The 19,731-nt window shown below is 37.1% G+C and overlaps 2 protein-coding genes across 4 annotated transcripts in view; one reads left to right on the top strand and one right to left on the bottom strand.

Annotated features, from left to right (window-relative positions):
* The window catches only part of LOC148947271 (serine palmitoyltransferase 1-like), a 79,216-nt gene extending 62,299 nt beyond the window's left edge, over positions 1–16,917 (top strand). For all 3 annotated transcript variants that reach the window (XM_089096971.1, XM_089096970.1, XM_089096972.1), the window contains exons 7-9: positions 5,571–5,682; positions 14,188–14,444; positions 16,129–16,917. In XM_089096971.1, the coding sequence (XP_088953097.1) occupies positions 5,571–5,682; positions 14,188–14,444; positions 16,129–16,296 (537 nt within the window). In that variant the 3' untranslated portion in view covers positions 16,297–16,917. The remainder of the gene's footprint in view (positions 1–5,570; positions 5,683–14,187; positions 14,445–16,128) is intronic.
* A 357-nt stretch (positions 16,918–17,274) lies between these two features.
* On the bottom strand, positions 17,275–17,730 carry LOC148947270 (uncharacterized). Its single transcript, XM_089096551.1, has one exon. The coding sequence runs from the start codon at positions 17,728–17,730 to the stop codon at positions 17,275–17,277; it is 456 nt and encodes a 151-aa protein (XP_088952677.1).
* Positions 17,731–19,731: the final 2,001 nt, after the last annotated feature.

The raw sequence follows: 19,731 nt of genomic DNA, 5'->3' as shown, positions 1-19,731 counted from the left end.
GGGGGACAGTCTTCCCCTGCAGACCATGCTTTCCCCTTCCCCCGTCCTGATGTTTGGAAGTCATCTGAAACAATGTATGAAAGAAGAAAAATGCACGGGAAAATGACACTTCTTACCACCAAGTCAAAAATTGTCGTTGCCTCGCAGCTTAAAACATCTTTTTAAGATTAATTATTTCCTAACCAATTTGTGTGAGAGACAAATCAAAAGGAAAATTCATGGTTTAAGTGTACTTTGCATGTTTTTACGGCGCTTTGCGCTAGAAAATAATGTTCTAGGCCCTCCACCGAATTCATTCTTAAGTAAACATGTAAAATGAAATTTCTCAAATTCTGAATTTCAAAGAAACTTAGACCATTTGCCACACAATACTTTCTTTAAACATTCTCTACTCTTAATAGGTTTTCAAACGGATGCAATATAAAAAACAATTGCACTTTTTGATAACTTATTTCGAAAATTTTCGCTTTGCAGCAGAAAATGCTTTCTCCAACCCATACACTTGGTTCATTATAGAAAGTGTTACTACATCAAACTTTTCTTTTTAAGAATACGAGTGGGCATGCCTTTGACTATTTAGGCACGTTTTCATGGTCCATTCCCAAAGAAAAAGGGGTAGTGATAACCTCGACTATCAATGTTTGAGCAAGTGTAACGTGTCTTCGGATCGGATAGCCTGTTTTGCAGCCTCATTTTTTGACATACTCCCAGCATCCCACTCTTTTTCTTCATTACTTTCACCGCCCTCTTCTTTAGACATTGCATCAGTTTATTCAGATTCTTCAGCAAGCGTATCTTCATTTCCGGAGTTTTCAGAACAAGGAACAGAAAGACTGTCTGAATAGTTTTCAACAGTTGGATCGACATCTTCGACTTCATCAAAGGATTCCAAGCATTCTTTTTCAGGGATGCTTCGAGTGGACAAAAATCCAAGAACGTGCGCAACAGATGAATGAAGACAATGTTAAAAACCTGAATTTCAGGGAACCTGAAGTTCATAAACATCTTATCTGTCATTGAAAACTTACTGATTGCAACTTGGATTGCTGAAAGGATGTTAGTAGTTGTATGAGAATGCTTATGCCTCTTGAAATGTGAAAGATAGTGGTGCAACCTCTGCATATTTTTCATCTTCCTGGGGTAATAGGCAGTGACACCTATAAAGTCAGATCGTTTTGCAGATCAGCAGTGAAAAGTCAAGCTAGTCTGAGTGGCAGACCTTAAAGCAGCCTTCTAAACTTCTTTTTTCTGGCAGCAAAACTTATGTGACGATAGACGGTTCTCCCAAATGGTGCTTTCAAGCATCCTGTCGTGTTTTTTTATAAGCGGTTTCAAATCTGGGTTATCAAGAGGGAAAAGTGGCAAATTGTCCTTAAACATGGTTTTGCAGCAGAGCATCCGCAGACCAGCTTGTTTTAATCGAATGGAAATCAAAAAACGTATATCTGCTCTTCTTATTCCAGATTTCACTAATCCATTGCCCTATGTGTCACTTGCTTTACTATCTGGAGCTCTCTCAATGGAAGCAGTCTGACTAGATATATTTTTTAGTTGGTTTGGGTTTGTTATTTTCTGCACTAGCCGCGTATACTTTATCTTTGTGCATATCAATTGTGTGCTTCCTTTTAAGATAATATATAAATGTCATGGCAGAGACTCCCTTAGCCCTTAGAGACGCTCTTCAGAAGTTGCATCTAATACTTTCTTTGCTTCTTTTCCCTCCGTAGGGTACCCAGAGAGATGTATTGGAATATCCAAGTCGTCATCAGAAAATGACATAATGCTTGTCTTAAAACAAAGGTTGATTTTAGGATTTTTCACAAAATTAGAAGCACCTTCCAGTAGCCTACCATTTTGAAAATTGCACCTCCAGCCAAATATCTGACCTCTTCCACCTCAGTGTGGAATTAGGGGGAAAGGGGCCAGTTTCTCCCTGAGCGGTTTCGTTTGCGCAATAAGCCAAGAAAACCTGTCAGGAAATAAATGTCAATCTTCAGCTCCTAACTATGGTTTCTAACAAACTTAGAAAATTTGCAACAGGGTGTAATAATATGCATTATTGGAAGGTTTTCCATTTATTATTTTTGAAGTATATCGCGAATTAACCGTGGCCCAATAGGTCTTTCATTGTTAATTAATCATATCATATCATATTAATTTTTACGGAAATTTGCCTGTTTATAATAGGTCTTTAAGATAACAGGAACAATAAAAAATAAACTGCTTAGTGGCTCACTAATTAATATACTCTTCCAAGGACCTCACTCATTTCTTCCAAGGACCTCACTCATTTCTTCCAAGGACCTCTACCTCATTTCTCCAATTTGGCCATAGGTCCTCTTTAAAATTCAACCATTTTGTTGCTTGCTGCTGATTTTCTTGCCTTTGGAGGACATTGAGGGTTACTAGAATGGGGAATTACTAGAATTATGTAAACTGCAAAAATATTTATGGTATCTGAGCAATAATTTGAATCTTTCAATTCAAACTAGAATTCTTATATGTAAACGTCATTGCAGGCAAGAATTATGACGTCATTTTCGATACATAAATTGGGATTCTCCATGTCTTTTAGATAGAATAATTTTGGTTGGAATCATGTTTCATTTGAAAGCATTATACTGCATTTTAGAAGAGAGGGTTTTTGAAAAAAAAACAGCCCCCAACACTTTACCTCAAAATATCAGCAAATGGTAAGAATTACTCCACCGAAAAAGTCGAGAGCGGCCTCAACCTCTTCTGGAATTATTCTGTTAATTTCAAAGCAAACGATAGTTAATTGCTTGAGGTAAAGTTTCGACTGAAAGAGAAAATCGGAAAACTGATAAACAGAGGCAAGCAAGTTGAACAAGGAGGCATTAAAATAAAAAAGAAGAATTAAAAGAGGGTGATATCATCGTTGATATAAAAACAGAGAGATCACAAAAAATAGTTGGAAAACTATGCATCAGAATCGACCAACTCCAATATATTTCTGAACAAACATCCGAAAATGGTAACGTGTCGCTGTCATCAATAGAGAAAGAAGAGCCTGAGAAATGTATCATCCTAGGAAAGGCCATGACCAAATGGTCATTGACCATAAAAACATACAATATTTAAGAGAAATCGGACGTAAGAATTTGGAGAGATTCAAAATTTCAACAAATCCTTAAAGACTACTACCGTAATTATTTAGTATTATATACAGACGGGAGCTTCCAACCCATCAAACTTAGCAGTAGATTTGCTGTTGCATTACCGCATTGTTTGACTATTATATGCTTCAGGGTCGATACAAACGACATTTTTGAGACAGAAATTTGTGGGGAAGTATTGGCCTTGGAGTATATTTTGTTAAGGAGCCATCCCTTGACACCGCAGTTATCCCTTGGCCAGCCGGGATTGAACCCGTAATCTTCTGATCAAGAGGCACGCTTTCATCCACCGTACTGTGACAGGGTATTCAATAGTTTGATTTTTCTACAAAAATGTGTGTATTCTTTTGGTAAAGTGATTGCAGTAGCAATCTTTGACACTTTTCAATTGAACTATTTTGACTTAAAGTACAGACAAGCCTTTTATCGCTATATGCAGTGTTCAGTACTATATATAATTTTCGAAAATAAGGCAAATTTTCTCAGGCTTTTAACTTTTGATGGGTAAAACTAAACTTGATGAAACTTATATATTTGAAATCATCATAGAAATCCAATTCTTTTTATGTATCTATTGGTATCAAAATTCTGTGTAGAGTTTCGATTACTGTTGAGCCGGACAAATATTGTTAATTACCACGAACTGTTTGATAATATAACCCTAGTTTTCCAAGAAAATTACAAACAGGAAAAACCCTATGGCTTTTTCTTATTTGGAATAGTAAGCGATTGCTATGGCATCTCCAGCGGTCCCATCCTCTAGGATGAAACCGTCGGTGTATATGTGTATAAACCCTGCAAACTGTACCACAGCTTTTAAGGATTTTGGTACCTTTTACCTGTTACTTCAGTTACTATTGACTACAGTTTGGCCCTTACTATAATTTTTTTTGTAATATCTATTCTTAGAAAGAACAGAAGAGACGAGTAAGTTAATTGCTCCGCAATTGTATTTAATAATTTTTCAACCATTATTGTCACGACTTAGACACCACAAATTGAATAATACATTTATATTTATCACGGATTCTATCGCGTAATTTGGGGATGATTCGTAAACTTAAATATATGTTTCCAACTAGTATACTTAGGCTTCTCTATTTTTCGTTAATCCATCCCTATATTTTCTACTGTTCTTCTGTATACATGGGTACATTTTCTTCAATTGTTAATCCTGTGCGAATTATCCAAAACAAGTCTATTGGTGTATTATCAGGAAAATCAGAAAGAGAATCAGTTCAAGAAGTCTATAGGGATCTCAGGATATTGCCAGCGGCGGGTCTTCATCATTTTTATATATTTTATATATTGGTATTAATGTATAAGTATAATGTGAACCAACTGCCGGATTGTCTTAACGGTTCGTTTTACAGCCGACTGAATATACATAACCAAAATACTAGGGGTAAAAATGACTATTATGCCCTACTTATATTGTCTCCCAGATCGATTTTTCCGTTTATTGCAATTAGTATCAATTTGTGGAATAAATTTGGATAATGATAGGAAGAAAATAGAAAATTTTAGTGGTTTTAAAGGAAAATTGGAAGAAAAATTATTAAGTAAGTATGAATTCTAGTTTTGTTTGTTTTGGAGGTGACTTGATTCGACTTAATTTAAATTAAGTTGTAATTGCTTGTTGGTTTGTGAGTGCGATCCCACAACATGAATATGGTATTTAGTTGCTGTCCCTGTAGTATTATTATTATTCTTTATTTATTTTATTTTCTTTTCTCTCTTTTTTTCTTTCTTTCTTATTATAGTGAATTTAAGTTACGTTATATGTATGTATTTTTTTTTACTTGTTTCACCCCGCGTCAACCGTCATATTGATTTTTGTATTGAAATTTTTTGTTAAAGTTAATTAAATATATATCACTAATATTACAAGTTGCCACAGCACAGTGAGGAGCTCTGTTACCTTTCTGAAGCTGAAGGATTCGAGTTCAAAGAACTCTTTGGTAACGATTAGTTCGATTGTGGAGTTAAAGGTGAAGATGGCCCGCTCCAAAGCTTTCCATATTCCTATTAATTCTCGCCCATATGCTCGGTGTCGCATGTATAGAATCTCACTCCAAATTGTCCTTTCATAGAAGTAAAACTTTTTCTTTCCTTTTCTTCTCCCTTTCCTTAGAGATCTACGAATGCCTTCGTGTACGAATACAGGATCTGTTTGATAATGCAATAGCATCACGTTATAAAATCTCACTTGTCCTTTTATAGGAATAGATGTCACTCCACATTGTCCCTTTACAGAAGTAAAATCGTTTGTTCTCTTTTTCACTTTTTCTTTTTCAATTGCTTTCCCTTTCCTTTTTTTTCTCTTTCTTTTCCTTTTTTAAGAGACCTATGGATACTTTCTAAATCGTAATGTCTTAGTATCACGTCATAAAATCTAGTATCACTTTAATTTTTTATATTGATATTTTATAGATTGATCATGTAGATATGATAGCTGCGAACACGGAATACGCTCTTGCGTCAATTGGAGGATTTTGTGCGGGTACATCGTATGTCATAGACCATCAAAGACTCTGTGGATTAGGTGAGTATATAAAAAAAGTAAATGCCTAAAAAAGTATATATCTATCTACTCTCTTTAAGTGAGCAATAATTGTGTATTAATATTTTTCGCGATATCGGCTCAGTAATTTTTTTTGAAAATTGGCACGCTTTACATTTTATGGCCTGAAAAGAAAAAAAACGATCTAAATCGGTCACGACCTTTAGGAAATTTTTTACAGCCTTATTTTTGGAAAACATTTTTCTTATGAATGACGTCACTGGGTGATCGTTTTCAACCTATGGAGGCGAGGGCTCATTCATGAAATACAAACTTTCTGACTAATTTTGGAAACTTTGGGGAAATTTGAGGACGACTAATATGCATTATATGCATACTGGTTGTCAAAAGGGCGTATCACCAATATCTCAGGGATGGCTTAGAGTATTAAGCTGAAACTTTTAGGGAATGTTCAGGGGGATGCTCAAAAGGGGTCGAAGGGCAACAAGCTCCACCCCAACTTACCTTATTTAGATGCCCCCTACACAGCACTAATAAAAATTTTGAAAAAAAATCAATATTTGGTTCAAAACAAGCAGAAGGTCTAAAAACTATGCATCCGGGGATACCAAGCCCTCACAGTCCTCAGGACAAGGGTTCTAAATTATGTAAATTGCCCATTTTCGAAAAGGGAAATGTTTGATCGTGGGTGTTTCAGAAAAAGCTAAGAGTTTCAAAGTAAAGCTTCAGTAAATGTTGAGGGGGATGCTGAACTAAACCAAAAGGCACAATGTGCATCCAGGCTAGTAATAGGTAGAATCTGCAATATCTTAGGAACGGTTAAGGGCCACTACTACTGCTATTATTACTACTTCGGCTGCAAATGTGACTGGTTGCAACTAATACTGTGACAACTTGGGACTGCGATAATTTGCAACTGTAAATAGGACTAATTGCGACTGCTGCTACATCTACTTGTGACTACTTTCCGATGATACTGAGAGGGATGTTGAACAAAATTAAAGAATGCTATATGCATGCGTATTGTCCAAAGGTGCATCAGCAATATCCCAAGAACGGCTGACGGTATTAATTTGAAAATTTCAGGGCATGTTGAACAGTGCTTGGATGGCAAAGGACCCCTTGCCCTTTTTATCCCCCTCCCTTCAACACTGATCAAAATTATGAAATAGCGACTTTGTTCAAAATAGTAAAAAAATCTAATAACTAGGATGTATCTGGGTATATAATGCCCCCCAGAGCCCCTGAGGAAATAATTGTAAATTGAATAATGTGCCCATTCTTTACAAACAGGATTTATCATTGGGAAAGATGGGGAATATTTGTTCCTGGGTATGTCAGAAAAGACTGAGGTTATTAAGATGAAACTTCAGGGAATGTTGAGATGGATGTTAAACCGAATGAAAAAACACTATGTGCATCCAGGTTATTAAAAGTACTTAATTGCAATATCTTAGCAGCGGCTAAGGGTCTTAACTTGAAACTTTCAGGACCATTATTGTCACTACTACTTTGACTGCAACTGCAACTACTTGTGACAGCGACTATCACTACTTGTGATTACTTGCAAGTGGGACTGCTTGCGACCTGGACTGTAATCACTTGTGGCTGCGACTTCTTGCGACGGCTACTGCAACTTCTTGTTACTTTGACTCTTTTAAACTTTAACTACTTGTGACTGCAAATACTAGCGAATGGGACTACTTGTGACTGTGACCGTGACTAAGGATACTTCTGATTGCGATCTTGACAACTTGTGACTATGACTAATTGTAACTGCTACTACTTAAGACTTCGAATACTTGTGACTCCGACTACTTGCGACATTAACAACTTCTGAATGCGACTGCAAATTTGAATGCAACTTACTGCTGCTGTAACTACTTACAAACTTGACTGCGACTACGAACGCGATAACTCGTGACTGCAACTGCAACTGCTTGCGATTGTGACTACTATTATTAGTCAAGAATGGGTAAGGATTTTTTGGCTGAAAATTTCAGGGAGTATTGAGGGATGTTGTACTAAATTATGACACTAGGTGCATCCAAGTTGTCAAAAGGGTGTACATTGGCGTATCTGTATTATTGGCGTATCTCAAGAACAGCTATGGGTATTAAGTTGAAAATCTCATGAAATGCAAAGGCGGATTTTAAACAAAATCAAAATATTACATGCATTCAGTTTGTCAAAACGGCATATCTTCAATACTTCAAGAATAGTTAAGAAAGGGTATCAAGTCGAATTATTCAGAGAATGTTGAGGGTGATGTTGAACTTGAACACACTATATGCATCCCAGTTGTTAATTGGCGTAGCTGCAATAACTCGGGAATGGCGAATATTATTATGTTGAAACTTTCATGAAATGTCGATTGGTATTTTGGACTAAATCAAAAGACATCATCGGTAATATAATTGTGAAAATTGGATGTCTACAATATTTCAGGAATAACTAAGGGTATTAGGTTGAAACTTTTGGAAAATGTGATGGGGTTATTGAACTTAATGAAAATACAACTACGTACATCCAAGGTTGTCAACAGGCCGTACGTGCAACCTCTCAGGATTGGCTAATGATATTTAGATGAAACTTTCAGAGGATGTTGAACTAAATCAAAATGTACTATGCATGTTCAGTTTGTTAAATATGAGGTCTGCAATAGATATAATATCTCAGGAACAGTCAAGGGTAATAAGTTGGAACTTTTAGAGAATGTTAAGGGGGATGTTCAGCTCAATCAAAAGACAATTTCTACATTCTAGTTGTCAAAAAGATGTATGCAATATCTCGGGAACAGCAAATTGCATTTAGGTTGAAACTTTCAGGGAATGTTGAAATAGTAAAAAAAACACTAATTAGAACAAATAAATTAGAATTGAATATTTTATTTCTTAAGCTGAAGACATGGAAACTGGAGAAATATTTATTATGTTGACCAATAATAAACTTTAGCAATCAAAACGGACGGAAAATAATAAAAAAAAATCCAAAAAAGATATTGTTCGAAGAAAAGTAAAGATCAATATTAAACCTAAGACTAGCAGAAATAAATTCCTGTAATAATTAAAACTTAAAATTACTGGAAATTGCTAGTAAAGAATAAAAGAAACCCAAAACGAGCAAAAATTAAAATAAATGGTCATATCAATAAAGATAACAGATACTGATATATATGAGCAGATAAATATTAAAACGAGTACAATTGAATTGAGTATTGGTGTCAAACTTAAAACAAAAAAAAGTACTAGAAACAGGAGTTTGGGTGCTGTCCCCTCCCCTCTAACCGTAAAAGTTCTAAAGCCTATTTCGTCAGTTTTGCTTTATTGAAAACAAAATATAATGTAAACATTTTTTTATGCTTACAACATTGAAAAAAAAAAGAACAGTAACATACAATTTGGAATTGCTGAGTTTCTAGGAATTCAGGTTGTTGAGGTTGTTCAGGTTGTCAAATATTCAGGTTGTTTTTAATAGTTCTTTCCGGTCACCTTGGTTATTTTGGTGATTTTTTTTTTTTTTTTATTTGTCGTCGATATTTTCACTGTTCAAAATGCATATATTTGTTCAATACAACGCCAATGTCATACACTGTTATACCTACAGCAATTATTATGTGTCCGTAAATACACTGTTATACAACGATATTAAAAGTAGTTCGAGCGAGTTCTGGTAGCGATTTATTCGAGCACGCAGAGCCACAAGATTTAGCTCCTGTCTCTTAAGGGCTGTTCGCTAGGCTTTTGGGGATAAAATGTCTCAGTGAACAGAATTAGACAGAAGCATGTTACCACCCCTCAGGATATGGGTGCACCATCTTTTGCATCCTGTTTGTCTGTTTATCGACTAGCTCGTGTTCCTGTATTAAATTGGTGGTAGAGAAGATAAATTAACCTGAAATTTAGAAGAGGCTTAAGAGCAGTGGGATTAGGCTCATCGTTGACAATCCTTGCTTTGTCATGTTAGTAGACAGATATTAAATATCGTAGCTAAAAGTCGTGGCTTTCCATGGTCATAAATACATGCCTGGGGTCATAAATACAGGCGGAGGAGGAAGAAGGCCCCTCAAATGTACACTCAAAAGGACCCACTGGTTTGTCCACAAGTCCCATGAGTTGCAAACCTTCTCCCAGTAATGGGTTAAATTGCATGGTGATGCAGAACACCATCGCGGGAGGATCCTCTATAGGAGGACAACTGTGGCAGGGCGTAAGATCCAGATCTATAGACAACGGCCTCTGCAAAGGGTTACCTCGACCTTTTCGGGGTACCTGCAAGACTAGGGACCTTGCGGTCAACTCTATTCCCACTTGAGGAGTGGCGTCCCTAGAGTAAATTATAGCCAAGTGAATGACGCAGCATTCGCAAGGGATTCTGATTAATGGATAATTCTTCTGGGCTTGGTCTGTCTTGACGGGCGTCTTCGGGTTGAAAAACCTATTCCTAGCTGATTTATCTATTATGGGCTGCCTCCCCGTAGTAGCATAATATTTGTAGGTATGAACATATAACGAGTCGGAGGTAATAGGCCTGAGACTGTCTGTGCAGGATATTGAATCTTGTTGATAGAAGAGCATCGCCAAGTGCTGAAAACGATGTTGTGACCAAGATAGGCCCAGGATTGTAAAAAACCTCCATTCATGGAGGTCCCAGGGACTTCTTGTTGTCTGGTTCTAAGCCGGCTTAAGCACTTCGGTGTAGACTTGAGAAGATATGTGATCCCCGTCCTGCACTGGTATCCGGGATCTTTGCTTTTCCTGAGGCGAAAATAAATTTCAATGATTTAAAGAACGTGAAAATTGGAACTTGGAATGTTATGACATTAAAAAATGACTATCGTATCGACATTTTGCCTGAAGAATTCAGGCGATTCAAACTGGACTTATTAGGAGTTTCAGAAACTCATATCCCAGGAGTAGGAAACATTAAATTAGGTGATATAGGATTTATTTACTCAGACAGGAAGGATGGGGTACATAGACAGGGAGAAGGGCTCATGATGAATAAGGAAGCTTCTAAGTCTTGTTTAGGCTTGGAAGGTATTAATAATAGAATACTAATTGCTCATTTTATGACTAGAAAGTTCAGGGTATCAGTTATAGTAGTATACGCCCCTGTAGAACCGTCTGACGGAGATACTAGGGACTCAGATAAATTTTAATTACAGTTACAGGAGCAAATAGACAAGGTAACAAGGTAGAAATATGATGTTATTACTGGGAGAATTTAACGCCCAGGTTGGTAGAAATAGGGATAGATGGTATCCCAGCCTAGGTAAATTTGGTGTAGGAAAAGAAAACAGTAATGGATACAGACTTTTGCCATTTCGTAGATATACCTATCTACTTATAACAAACACGGTGTTTGATCATTAATTGGCTCGTAAGTTAACATGGTATTCACGTGATGGTAAGACAGCAAACCTATTTGATTATGTTACAGTAAACTGAAGACTGGCAGGATCAATACAGGATACTAGGGTATATAGGAGAGCTGTTATTGATGTTAAAAGTAAAGATCACCATCTAGTAGTATCTAGGGTTAATTTAAAGCTGAAATTTCGGAAGGGTAACTACCTCCCGAGAAGTTATGATGTTGGTAGACTCCAGGATGAGATCTCGAGAGAAACTTTCCAGGAACAGTTGAATACTAAACTTGAGAGTTTAAAATTTGATAATATGGAAGATGGTTGGAATAATTTTAGAAAAATAATTTGTGAAGTTGCTGAAGGTGTAATAGGGAAGAAAGCTAGAACTGCAACTAAGAATATTGGTGAAAAAGCTTTATGTTTAATAGAAAGGAGAAAGGACTTCTACAAGAATTATCTTAGTGATAGATCGTATGAAAACAAAACAAATGTAAAGAAAGTGGAGAACACTTTAAAATATGAACTAAGGAGGTGTGAAGTGGAGGCCATGGATAAAATTACCAAGGATCTGGAAGATGAAGCCCGACGGCATAATAGTAAAATATTGTACTGGTGCGTTAAAAAATTGAGAGGGAGGAGTCAATCCGGACTTGTCTCAGTTAAAGATAGGAATGGGGTAGCAATTAGCGATAAGGAAAAAAACTAAAGAAAGATGGGCCGAACATTTTGAGAATTTACTTAACCGTGAGACAGTTGCAGGAAAAAAATATAGATGAAAATGATAAAGTTCGTGATACTTTGGATGTGAAGGAAGATTTGCTTTGCGAGGAGGAATTAGCAACAGTACTAAAAGGATTAAAGAATAATAAGGCTCCAGGTGCTGATAGGGTGGTAAATGAGTTTCTTAAATATGGTGGCTCTGAGGTCAGAAATAAGTTATTGAAGATTATGAATATGATTTTTGAAAAAGGGGAAGTACCTAAAGATGTTAGGGAAACCTTAATTAAGTCACTTTATAAGAAAGGTGATAAAAGTGAGTGTGGTAATTATCGAGGCATTAGTCTGGTCTCGGTAGGTATTAAATTACTTAGTAATATGATACTTTTTAGACTGAAAGATGCCGTAGACAAAGTTTTAAGAGAAGAGCAGTGCGGTTTTAGAAAAGGTAGAGGATGTGTCGACCAAATTTTCACTCTTACGCGAATAATTGAGAAGTGCCTGAGTTTTCAAACACATTTGGTCCTCAGTTTTATAGATTATGAGCAGACGTTTGACTCTGCTCATAGAATGACTTCTTTAAACGTTTTATCCTTTCATAGTATATAAGACAAATGCTTTATACTGATTTGCAATATAAACAAGAATAACACTGTTACTGTGATGTAATGATAGGTGTTTTTCAGCTCGCTTTGTGTTAAAGCAGGAGTTAAGCAGGGATGTGTTCTATCCCCCTTTATATGGATTATTTTGATGGACTTTGTTTTAAGGAGCACAGGAAAGGCAATGGGAGACCACGGAATCAAATGGGGAGGAAAAAGTCTCCTGGACTTAGATTATGTTGATGATTTAAGCATTCTAGATGAAAGTGTGAGCAAACTGAATGAAGTTTTAGAGGTCTTGCGAGTTCAGGGTGCTAAAATAGGTTTGAAAATTAATGTTAAGATGACTAAGTCACTAAGACTAGGAATAAGTGAAGATGAAAAGGTGACGTTGGGTAATGGAAAGAATGATCAGGTGGGCAGGTTCACTTACCTTTGTAGTATTATTAGTAATGATGGCGGGAGCAGTGAAGATGTTAAAAATAGAATAGCCAAGGCTCAGGGTGCTTGTTCACAGTTAAAAAAAGTCTGGAAGAATAGGAAGATAAGTCTGCAAACCAAGATTAGAATATTAGAAGCTACAGTGATGACAGTGGTCAAATATGGCTCTGAAGCATGGACGTTTCGAAAAGTGGATGAAGACTTGCTAGATGTTTTCCAGAGAAATTGCTTAAGGATTGTTCTAGGTACCCGGCTGACTGACCGTATTTCAAACAATAGGCTATACGAAAAATTTGGTTCAATACCGCTCTCTAGGGCTATAATGAAAGAGAGGTTGAGGTGGTTAGGGCACGTTATGCGGATGAAGGATGACAGATTGCCGAAGATCGTTCTTTTCGGCCAACCATCTTGGGCTAAAGGGAAAGCAGGTCGTCCTCGTTTGGCGTGAGAGGACGTCATAAAGAAAGATTCAAAGGAAATGGGAACTTCGTGGGCGGGTGTAAAAAGGGAGGCTTTGAATAGATTGGGGTGGAGGAGGATCGTGCGTAGCTGTGTTGGCCTCAGGCGGCTTGGTGCTGCGGTGAGTTGTTAGTAGTTGGTTAGTAGTAGTAGTAGAACTCTATTGAGCCCTTTTGTTTTACATTTTTGTATAATGGTATATAATGATATGTTTTGTTGTACAGCATGAGCTGCGATTATTTGTGCATTTATTAATATTTATATATTAATCTTTCTCTCTCTCTTCCTCTCTTCTCTTGTTGGTCTCAGTAATTTTTTTTACTGGTGCAAGGTCGTCTTGTGTTTGTTCTTTCCTCCCGTACAATTTTCATTATAACTTCCTGTAGACCTCCTATCATTTCACCCGTGCATTAATTTCATGGGCTATCGTCTATGGCGAATTTTTTCGGCCAATCACATTATTTCTTAAGCATGTGCCAAAAAAGAAAACCCAAAATCACATCTTGTGAAACCTGATTGGTTCCTGTGTGAAATTCAAAGCCAGTAAAATGAATGAAACGTTTTTTTTATCTCAAGATTTTCCTTACAAGTAAATTCTCTGTTTCTCTGTGGTTATGCTAAAATTTTCGTCGGCTTTCGCTTTTCCTGGAGGGGGGAATAATAATAATAAAAATTCGAAAAGGGGACCAATATGTTTTTTTCTAATTTTAATGAGAAGTACCTAAAAATTTAAGAATATCTAGGAATCTGAGAGGTTGGGGTCAAACCCCCCTCCCACCCTTCTTTGTATGTCCCTGATTGAAAGTGAGGATAATTTTTTACTTGCCCTCTATCGTATTTTAGCATCCTAGAGTAATTTGAATGTCGTTTATGCATTTTGTCATATATATCTAATAAATCCTAATTATAGTCTAATAGCCATTTTATGATATATTTCAGGCTATTGTTTCTCTGCATCTCTACCTCCACCAATCGCTGTAGGAACAATGGAAGCTGTGCGAATAATTGAGGAAGATACTTCAGTACTCCTAAATTTGAAAGAGGTGTGCCGTTTTGCTGATATGGCTTTCAGAGAAGCCATTCCAAAGCTGATGTTATCTGGTGATCCAGAATCTCCTGTTAAACATCTTTATTTGAAAGAATCTCTTGGACCGAGGAGTACAGATAAAGAAATACTGAGGAAAATTACTGAAAAGGTAATGTTGTAACAAGTCTTTCTTTTTTATAGCCTTACAATAGCCTAGAAATCTAAAAAGTAGTTATACATCGCCCATGCATTTTTTACCACGTAAAACAAATGATCATAAAAAAAAATTCGCTGGGGGCTCATTTGACCGTAAATTCAGAAATTTATTCCCCTTTTTGAGTGAAAAAACGAATTAAAGATTCTTAACTGCCCTTTATTGGACTTCAAATTTAATTGTGCCTTTTTTCTCCTTTTAATAAGTTGATTCTTGACTTTTTTTGGCTCATGTTTTTGAATATTTTGTTATTTCATTGCTATTCTAGATTTTGGAAATATTTTGTCTTTTTATATGCTTTAATGGTCATGAAAGAGAAATCAAGATGTTCTTCGGTTTTCTTTTCTAGATCTGTTTTCATTGTTGTTTTCAAACAGGATTATGATAACAATAGATACGATAAAAGAATTGGCTTATTATGCTGATTCCAAATATATAAAGTTCATTTAGTTTAATGTTACCCATCAAAAGCTACAAGTCTGAAAAAAATCTGCCCGATTTTCGAAAAGGAGGGAAACACCCCCAAAAGTCAATAGATCTTACTGAAAATGACATTATCAGATTCAGCATATCAGAGAACCCCACTGAAGATGTCTCAAGCTCCTATATATAAAAATGTAGAATTTTGCATTTTTTGCCAGAAGATTTTTCACAGGGGTGATTGTATTCATCCTAGAAGATTGATAGCGGGCTCATTTCATCGGAAATCAAAAGTTCTAGTGCCCTTTTCAAGTGACCAAAAAGAGGGGAAGGCAACTAGCCCCCCTCTCACGTCTCTTTTCTCCCCAAAGTCGCCCGATTGAATTTTGGAAATAGCCACTTGATTCAGTATAGTTGAAAAATCCAATAACCATGCCGTTGGTGATAACATGATCACCTATAGTCTCTGTGGAGAGGGCTGTAAGTAACGTAATGTGCCCATTATTCACATATAGTATTTGTTATTGGAAAATATACGAATTTGTTTGGTGGGTATTTTCTTCTTGGCGGATTCTCCGCCGGGAAAATTTCCGTGGGGACGAAAGCTTCCGGGAAGAATTTTCCAGGGGACATTTTATACGTAGGAAGGGAAGTGGATTTCCTGCCAAGATCTGAAAAACGGTCAGAAATTAATTTAAAAAAAGAAAACAAGTTTTCTCAAGTGAGAGTAAGGAGCAACACCAAAACTTGAAACGAACAGAAATTTATTCCGAATATGAGGGGGACTACTCCTTCCTCTACCTTCGTTATTTACGCTAAAGCTTGACTTTTCTCACTATTCTTTAACAAGGACTGCTTAAACACAGGGGCCGTTGATTTTGACAAAAATTTACTTTTTAAAGGACTTTAAGACTTCATCGGAATGGGTGAGGGTTGAGAAAAGGGCAGCCCCCCTCGTGTACGGAACAATTTCTGTTCGTTTTAAGTTTTAACATTACTTTTTACTTTAATTGAAAAAAAAAACTGTTTATTACTTAATGACAAAAAGAAACACATATGACACGTATGCATGCAGAGAGCATGCAAATGAAATTATATTTAGTGTAGAATTATCCTCTTATGGCACAATATAGTGGCTGGTGTTTTGTTTAGTACTATAAAAAATGCTTCAAATTCTCAGGTTTTCTGAAGTTGATGTTTTTTTGGGTTTTTTTTGCAGGCATTAGAAAAAGCCGTGTGTTTTGTTTGCCCAAGCTACTTGGAAAATTTGGAGAAGAACTTACCACCTCCTAGCATTCGACTTTCTCTTAATTGCCTTCTTTCACGCGAAAATATTTTAAATGCTGTCAATGCCTTGTCAGAAGCTGTTGCTTACATCATTAATTAGTCTATAAAGAATTTTAATACTACTAATTATGATAATTAATACTAATAATTTAATAAACCTCATAATAATTAATTCACACTAGTAATTTAATAATAATATTAATAATTCTTAAACTACTAAGCATTTTCTTCAACTTTCTTATATTTTCTTATAACAGAATTAGCGGTGCCCGCCGATTGAATAAAGTCTATGTGCCGCTAGTTCTTTACCTATTTTGAAATTTGGAGATCGGTAAAGACACTGCTAGATGATTAGCCTGGCAATGTCGAAAAATTTTAGGAACTGGCAATGTTGCATGAGATGATCAAGGCCGTATTCAGGAGGGAAGGTTTCCAGGTTCACCCCCTCCCCCGATGTTTTTGTCCGGCTTGTAAAAATATAAAAAAATGGATATACAATTTTTTTTAGAAGTTTTTCTTTTGTAAAACCTCCGAAGAAAATCCCCCCGCCCCCGAACAAAAATCCTGGACACGCCCTTGAAGATGAGATCCAATGCCGTTATCGCCGTCTCCGGCATGGGTGTTGGTAATCCTTTTGAAAGGACCTAGTTGTTTAATCTGTTGCCTCTAATTTGAGTTTTGTCAAATCGAACTTTTTTAACAATAAATAATTGTCAGATTACACTATTGAATGTCACAGGCTGCTTTCCTAAGTGCTTAGGTTGTGTTGCAAAAGCCAATTTTTGTTTCAAGACACCAGATAACAAAATATGTTTATTCTTTCATGTTATTGCACACTTGACTTACTTAAGGCTCCTGCTGGTGGTCCAGCGTAGAGAGAGATGAGACTCTTTGCCTCCATTCCGAACGGTCCTGCGCAAGCATGAATGCATCTTGGAGATCAGTACCGATCAGGGAGAGGTACTGAGTAAGGCTGTCCCTCCATCTAAACCGGAGTCTTCCACGGGGGCACTTCCTGCCATGCTCAGGGGATCAAATTGAGAAGTATGCTGGCGGGTGCTTCTTCTGGCATGCGTATTTAGTGGCCAAACCACCGTAGAGTTCTTACGGTGAGCTGACGAGAGTTGAGGGTCTGAGCCGTTAGTGTCAGCAATCGGGTGTTTGAGACGAAGTCGTAACACTTGATCCCTTCGATTCGTCTTAGGAAGTTTGTTTGGGCCACATCTATGACATCACGAACAGAAGCAGCTGCCGGCCAAGTTTCAGCAGCGTAGAGAAGGACTTGCGTTACGGTCGTGTTGTAGATCCGTATTTTTGTTTTTCGGCTAATATTGGGCTTTGACCACAAGGAACGGCATAATCGAGCCATAATAGACGCAGCTTTCGCGATGCGCGACTGGACTTCTATTTCAATTGAGCCGTTATCCCAGACGACAGATCTAAGGTAAGTAAAAGACCTAACAATTTTGATAGTGTGCCCTAAAACATTGAATGATGGTGAGTTGGCGGAATTTCCTGCCGGGCTGATGATCATTATTTTTGTTTTCTGCCAGCTAATATGTAGTCCCACTTTCAGGGCTTCTTCCGACAGTGTATTGAGAGCTGTCTCGAGTTCAACAGCAGAAGTGCATATCAGGGCAATATTATCTGCAAAGTCGCAATCGGCTAGGACTCTATCGTCATATTTCAGTCCGAATTGGAGCCAATTCATTGTTTAACCAACGACATAATCAATTACTGCATTAAAAAGTTTAGGAGTAGCAACGTAACCTTGATTAACACCAGTATCTATTTGGAGTAAAAGGCTTCGGCGACCATTAACGAAGACGGAGCTTTTTGAACCAGTTTACAGCGCCTTGAACAGGTGGCAATATTTATCAGGGGTCCTGTTCGTTTTAGTATCAGCTAAAGGGACTCACGGTCTAGTGAGTCGAAAGCTGCTTTAAAGTCAACAAATGCAATATATGCTGTGCGCTGGAACTCGCGGGGTTTCTCTAGTATGCCTCTGTGGGCATAGTGTGTTTCGAATTAGTTCCATTTAGTTTCTATAGATCCTATATTTTTCACCTTCGTATCCTTAGCTTTAATAGCAGTAGTAGTAGTATTAGCAGTAGAATTAATTGTAGTAGCCTAAACCTTAGTGGCAGCAGTAGTAATAGAACTAGTAATAATAGTAACAGTAGTATGAGTAGAAGCAGTAGCATTAGTATGCAAATACCTTCTTTTGGTTATTTCAGCATCCCCCACAAAAAGCCCAGTTAGCAGCAACTTCACACGCTAAACTACCTCTAAGATGTGGCTCACCCTTTTGACAACCTGCATACAGACGGTGTGCTGCTTTTCAGTTCACCTTCCCCCTCAAGATTCCTTGAAAATTTCATCTTCATACCCTTAGGCATAGTTGTAATAGTAGTCACAGTAGTAGTGTTGATATTACTAGTAATAGTATTGACATATTGCCTTTTGGTCAGTAGAACATCCCTCTCATCAAGTCCTCGAAGTTTCAACTTACTACAAATACCCGTTACTATGACATTGTTGATATGTCCTTTTGATAATCTGTATGTTCATATACTTCTTGAAATTTTCATCTCAATGCTCTTAACCCTAGAATTAGTTGCAATAGAAGTAGAAGTTGTAGTAGTAGTAGCAAATGTAGCAGTAACAGTAGCATTACTAATACTGTACACATATTGGCTTTTTGTGAGATGATCTTCCCCTTTAAGCATTCTCTGAAAGTTCCAACTTAATACCCAACTCAATTCTTGAGATACGCTATTTTGACAAGTTGCGTGCACATACCGTCTTTCGATTTAGTTCGAATTTCCCCTCAATACTGCAGATGGAGTAGTCTGGCAGTAGTAGCAGTGGTAGTTGTAGTAGTATTGGTAGTATGTAAATCTTGCCTTTTTATCATACCCCTTATCAATTCCTGAATTTTCCAAATTAATATACTCAGTTATTGCTGTGTTACACCCTTGTTATTCCTGTGTTACACCATTTTGACAATCCTTATAAACATTACGTGTTTTGATGTAGCGCAACACTTCCCTCAACATTCTCTAAAAGGCTCATTTGAATGCCGTTCGTCTTCTTGGAAAATAAAGCTTAAACATGCATGCCCTTCTCAATAACATATACTACGTGTAAACAATGAACGAATTGCCTTGCTTACAGCCCTTGTCCTGAGGACTGTGGGTAGGTTGACATCCCCAAATTCATTACTACTGGACCTTTCAACAAGGCTGAACAAAATAGATCTCTTAAAATTTCGATCGGATATTTTTTGGGGAATGATAGGCTTGAGGGGGGGGATGATTGCCCTTTATTCACTTTTGACTCTTAAAAAGGGCACTAAAATTTCGGACTTCCAATCAAATGAGCTCCATCTGATCCAAAGCTTATGTGACTACCCGTTCCATAAGCACCTTATTTGCCCCAGGGCATAAGTTACAACCCTTGCCCATAGGCACTAGGGGATTGTGTCCACCCTAAAGACATAGGATTTTTATAGGGTTTTTTGGACTATTGGTAA

The sequence above is a fragment of the Artemia sp. Qi Xiang Cuo genome, chromosome 11 (assembly GCF_049724085.1).
Source record: "Artemia sp. Qi Xiang Cuo chromosome 11, ASM4972408v1, whole genome shotgun sequence".
Classification (NCBI taxonomy): Eukaryota; Metazoa; Arthropoda; class Branchiopoda; order Anostraca; family Artemiidae; genus Artemia; species Artemia sp. Qi Xiang Cuo.
Note: the sequence above shows the minus strand (reverse complement) of the source record. Positions and strands in the feature narration are given on the sequence as shown.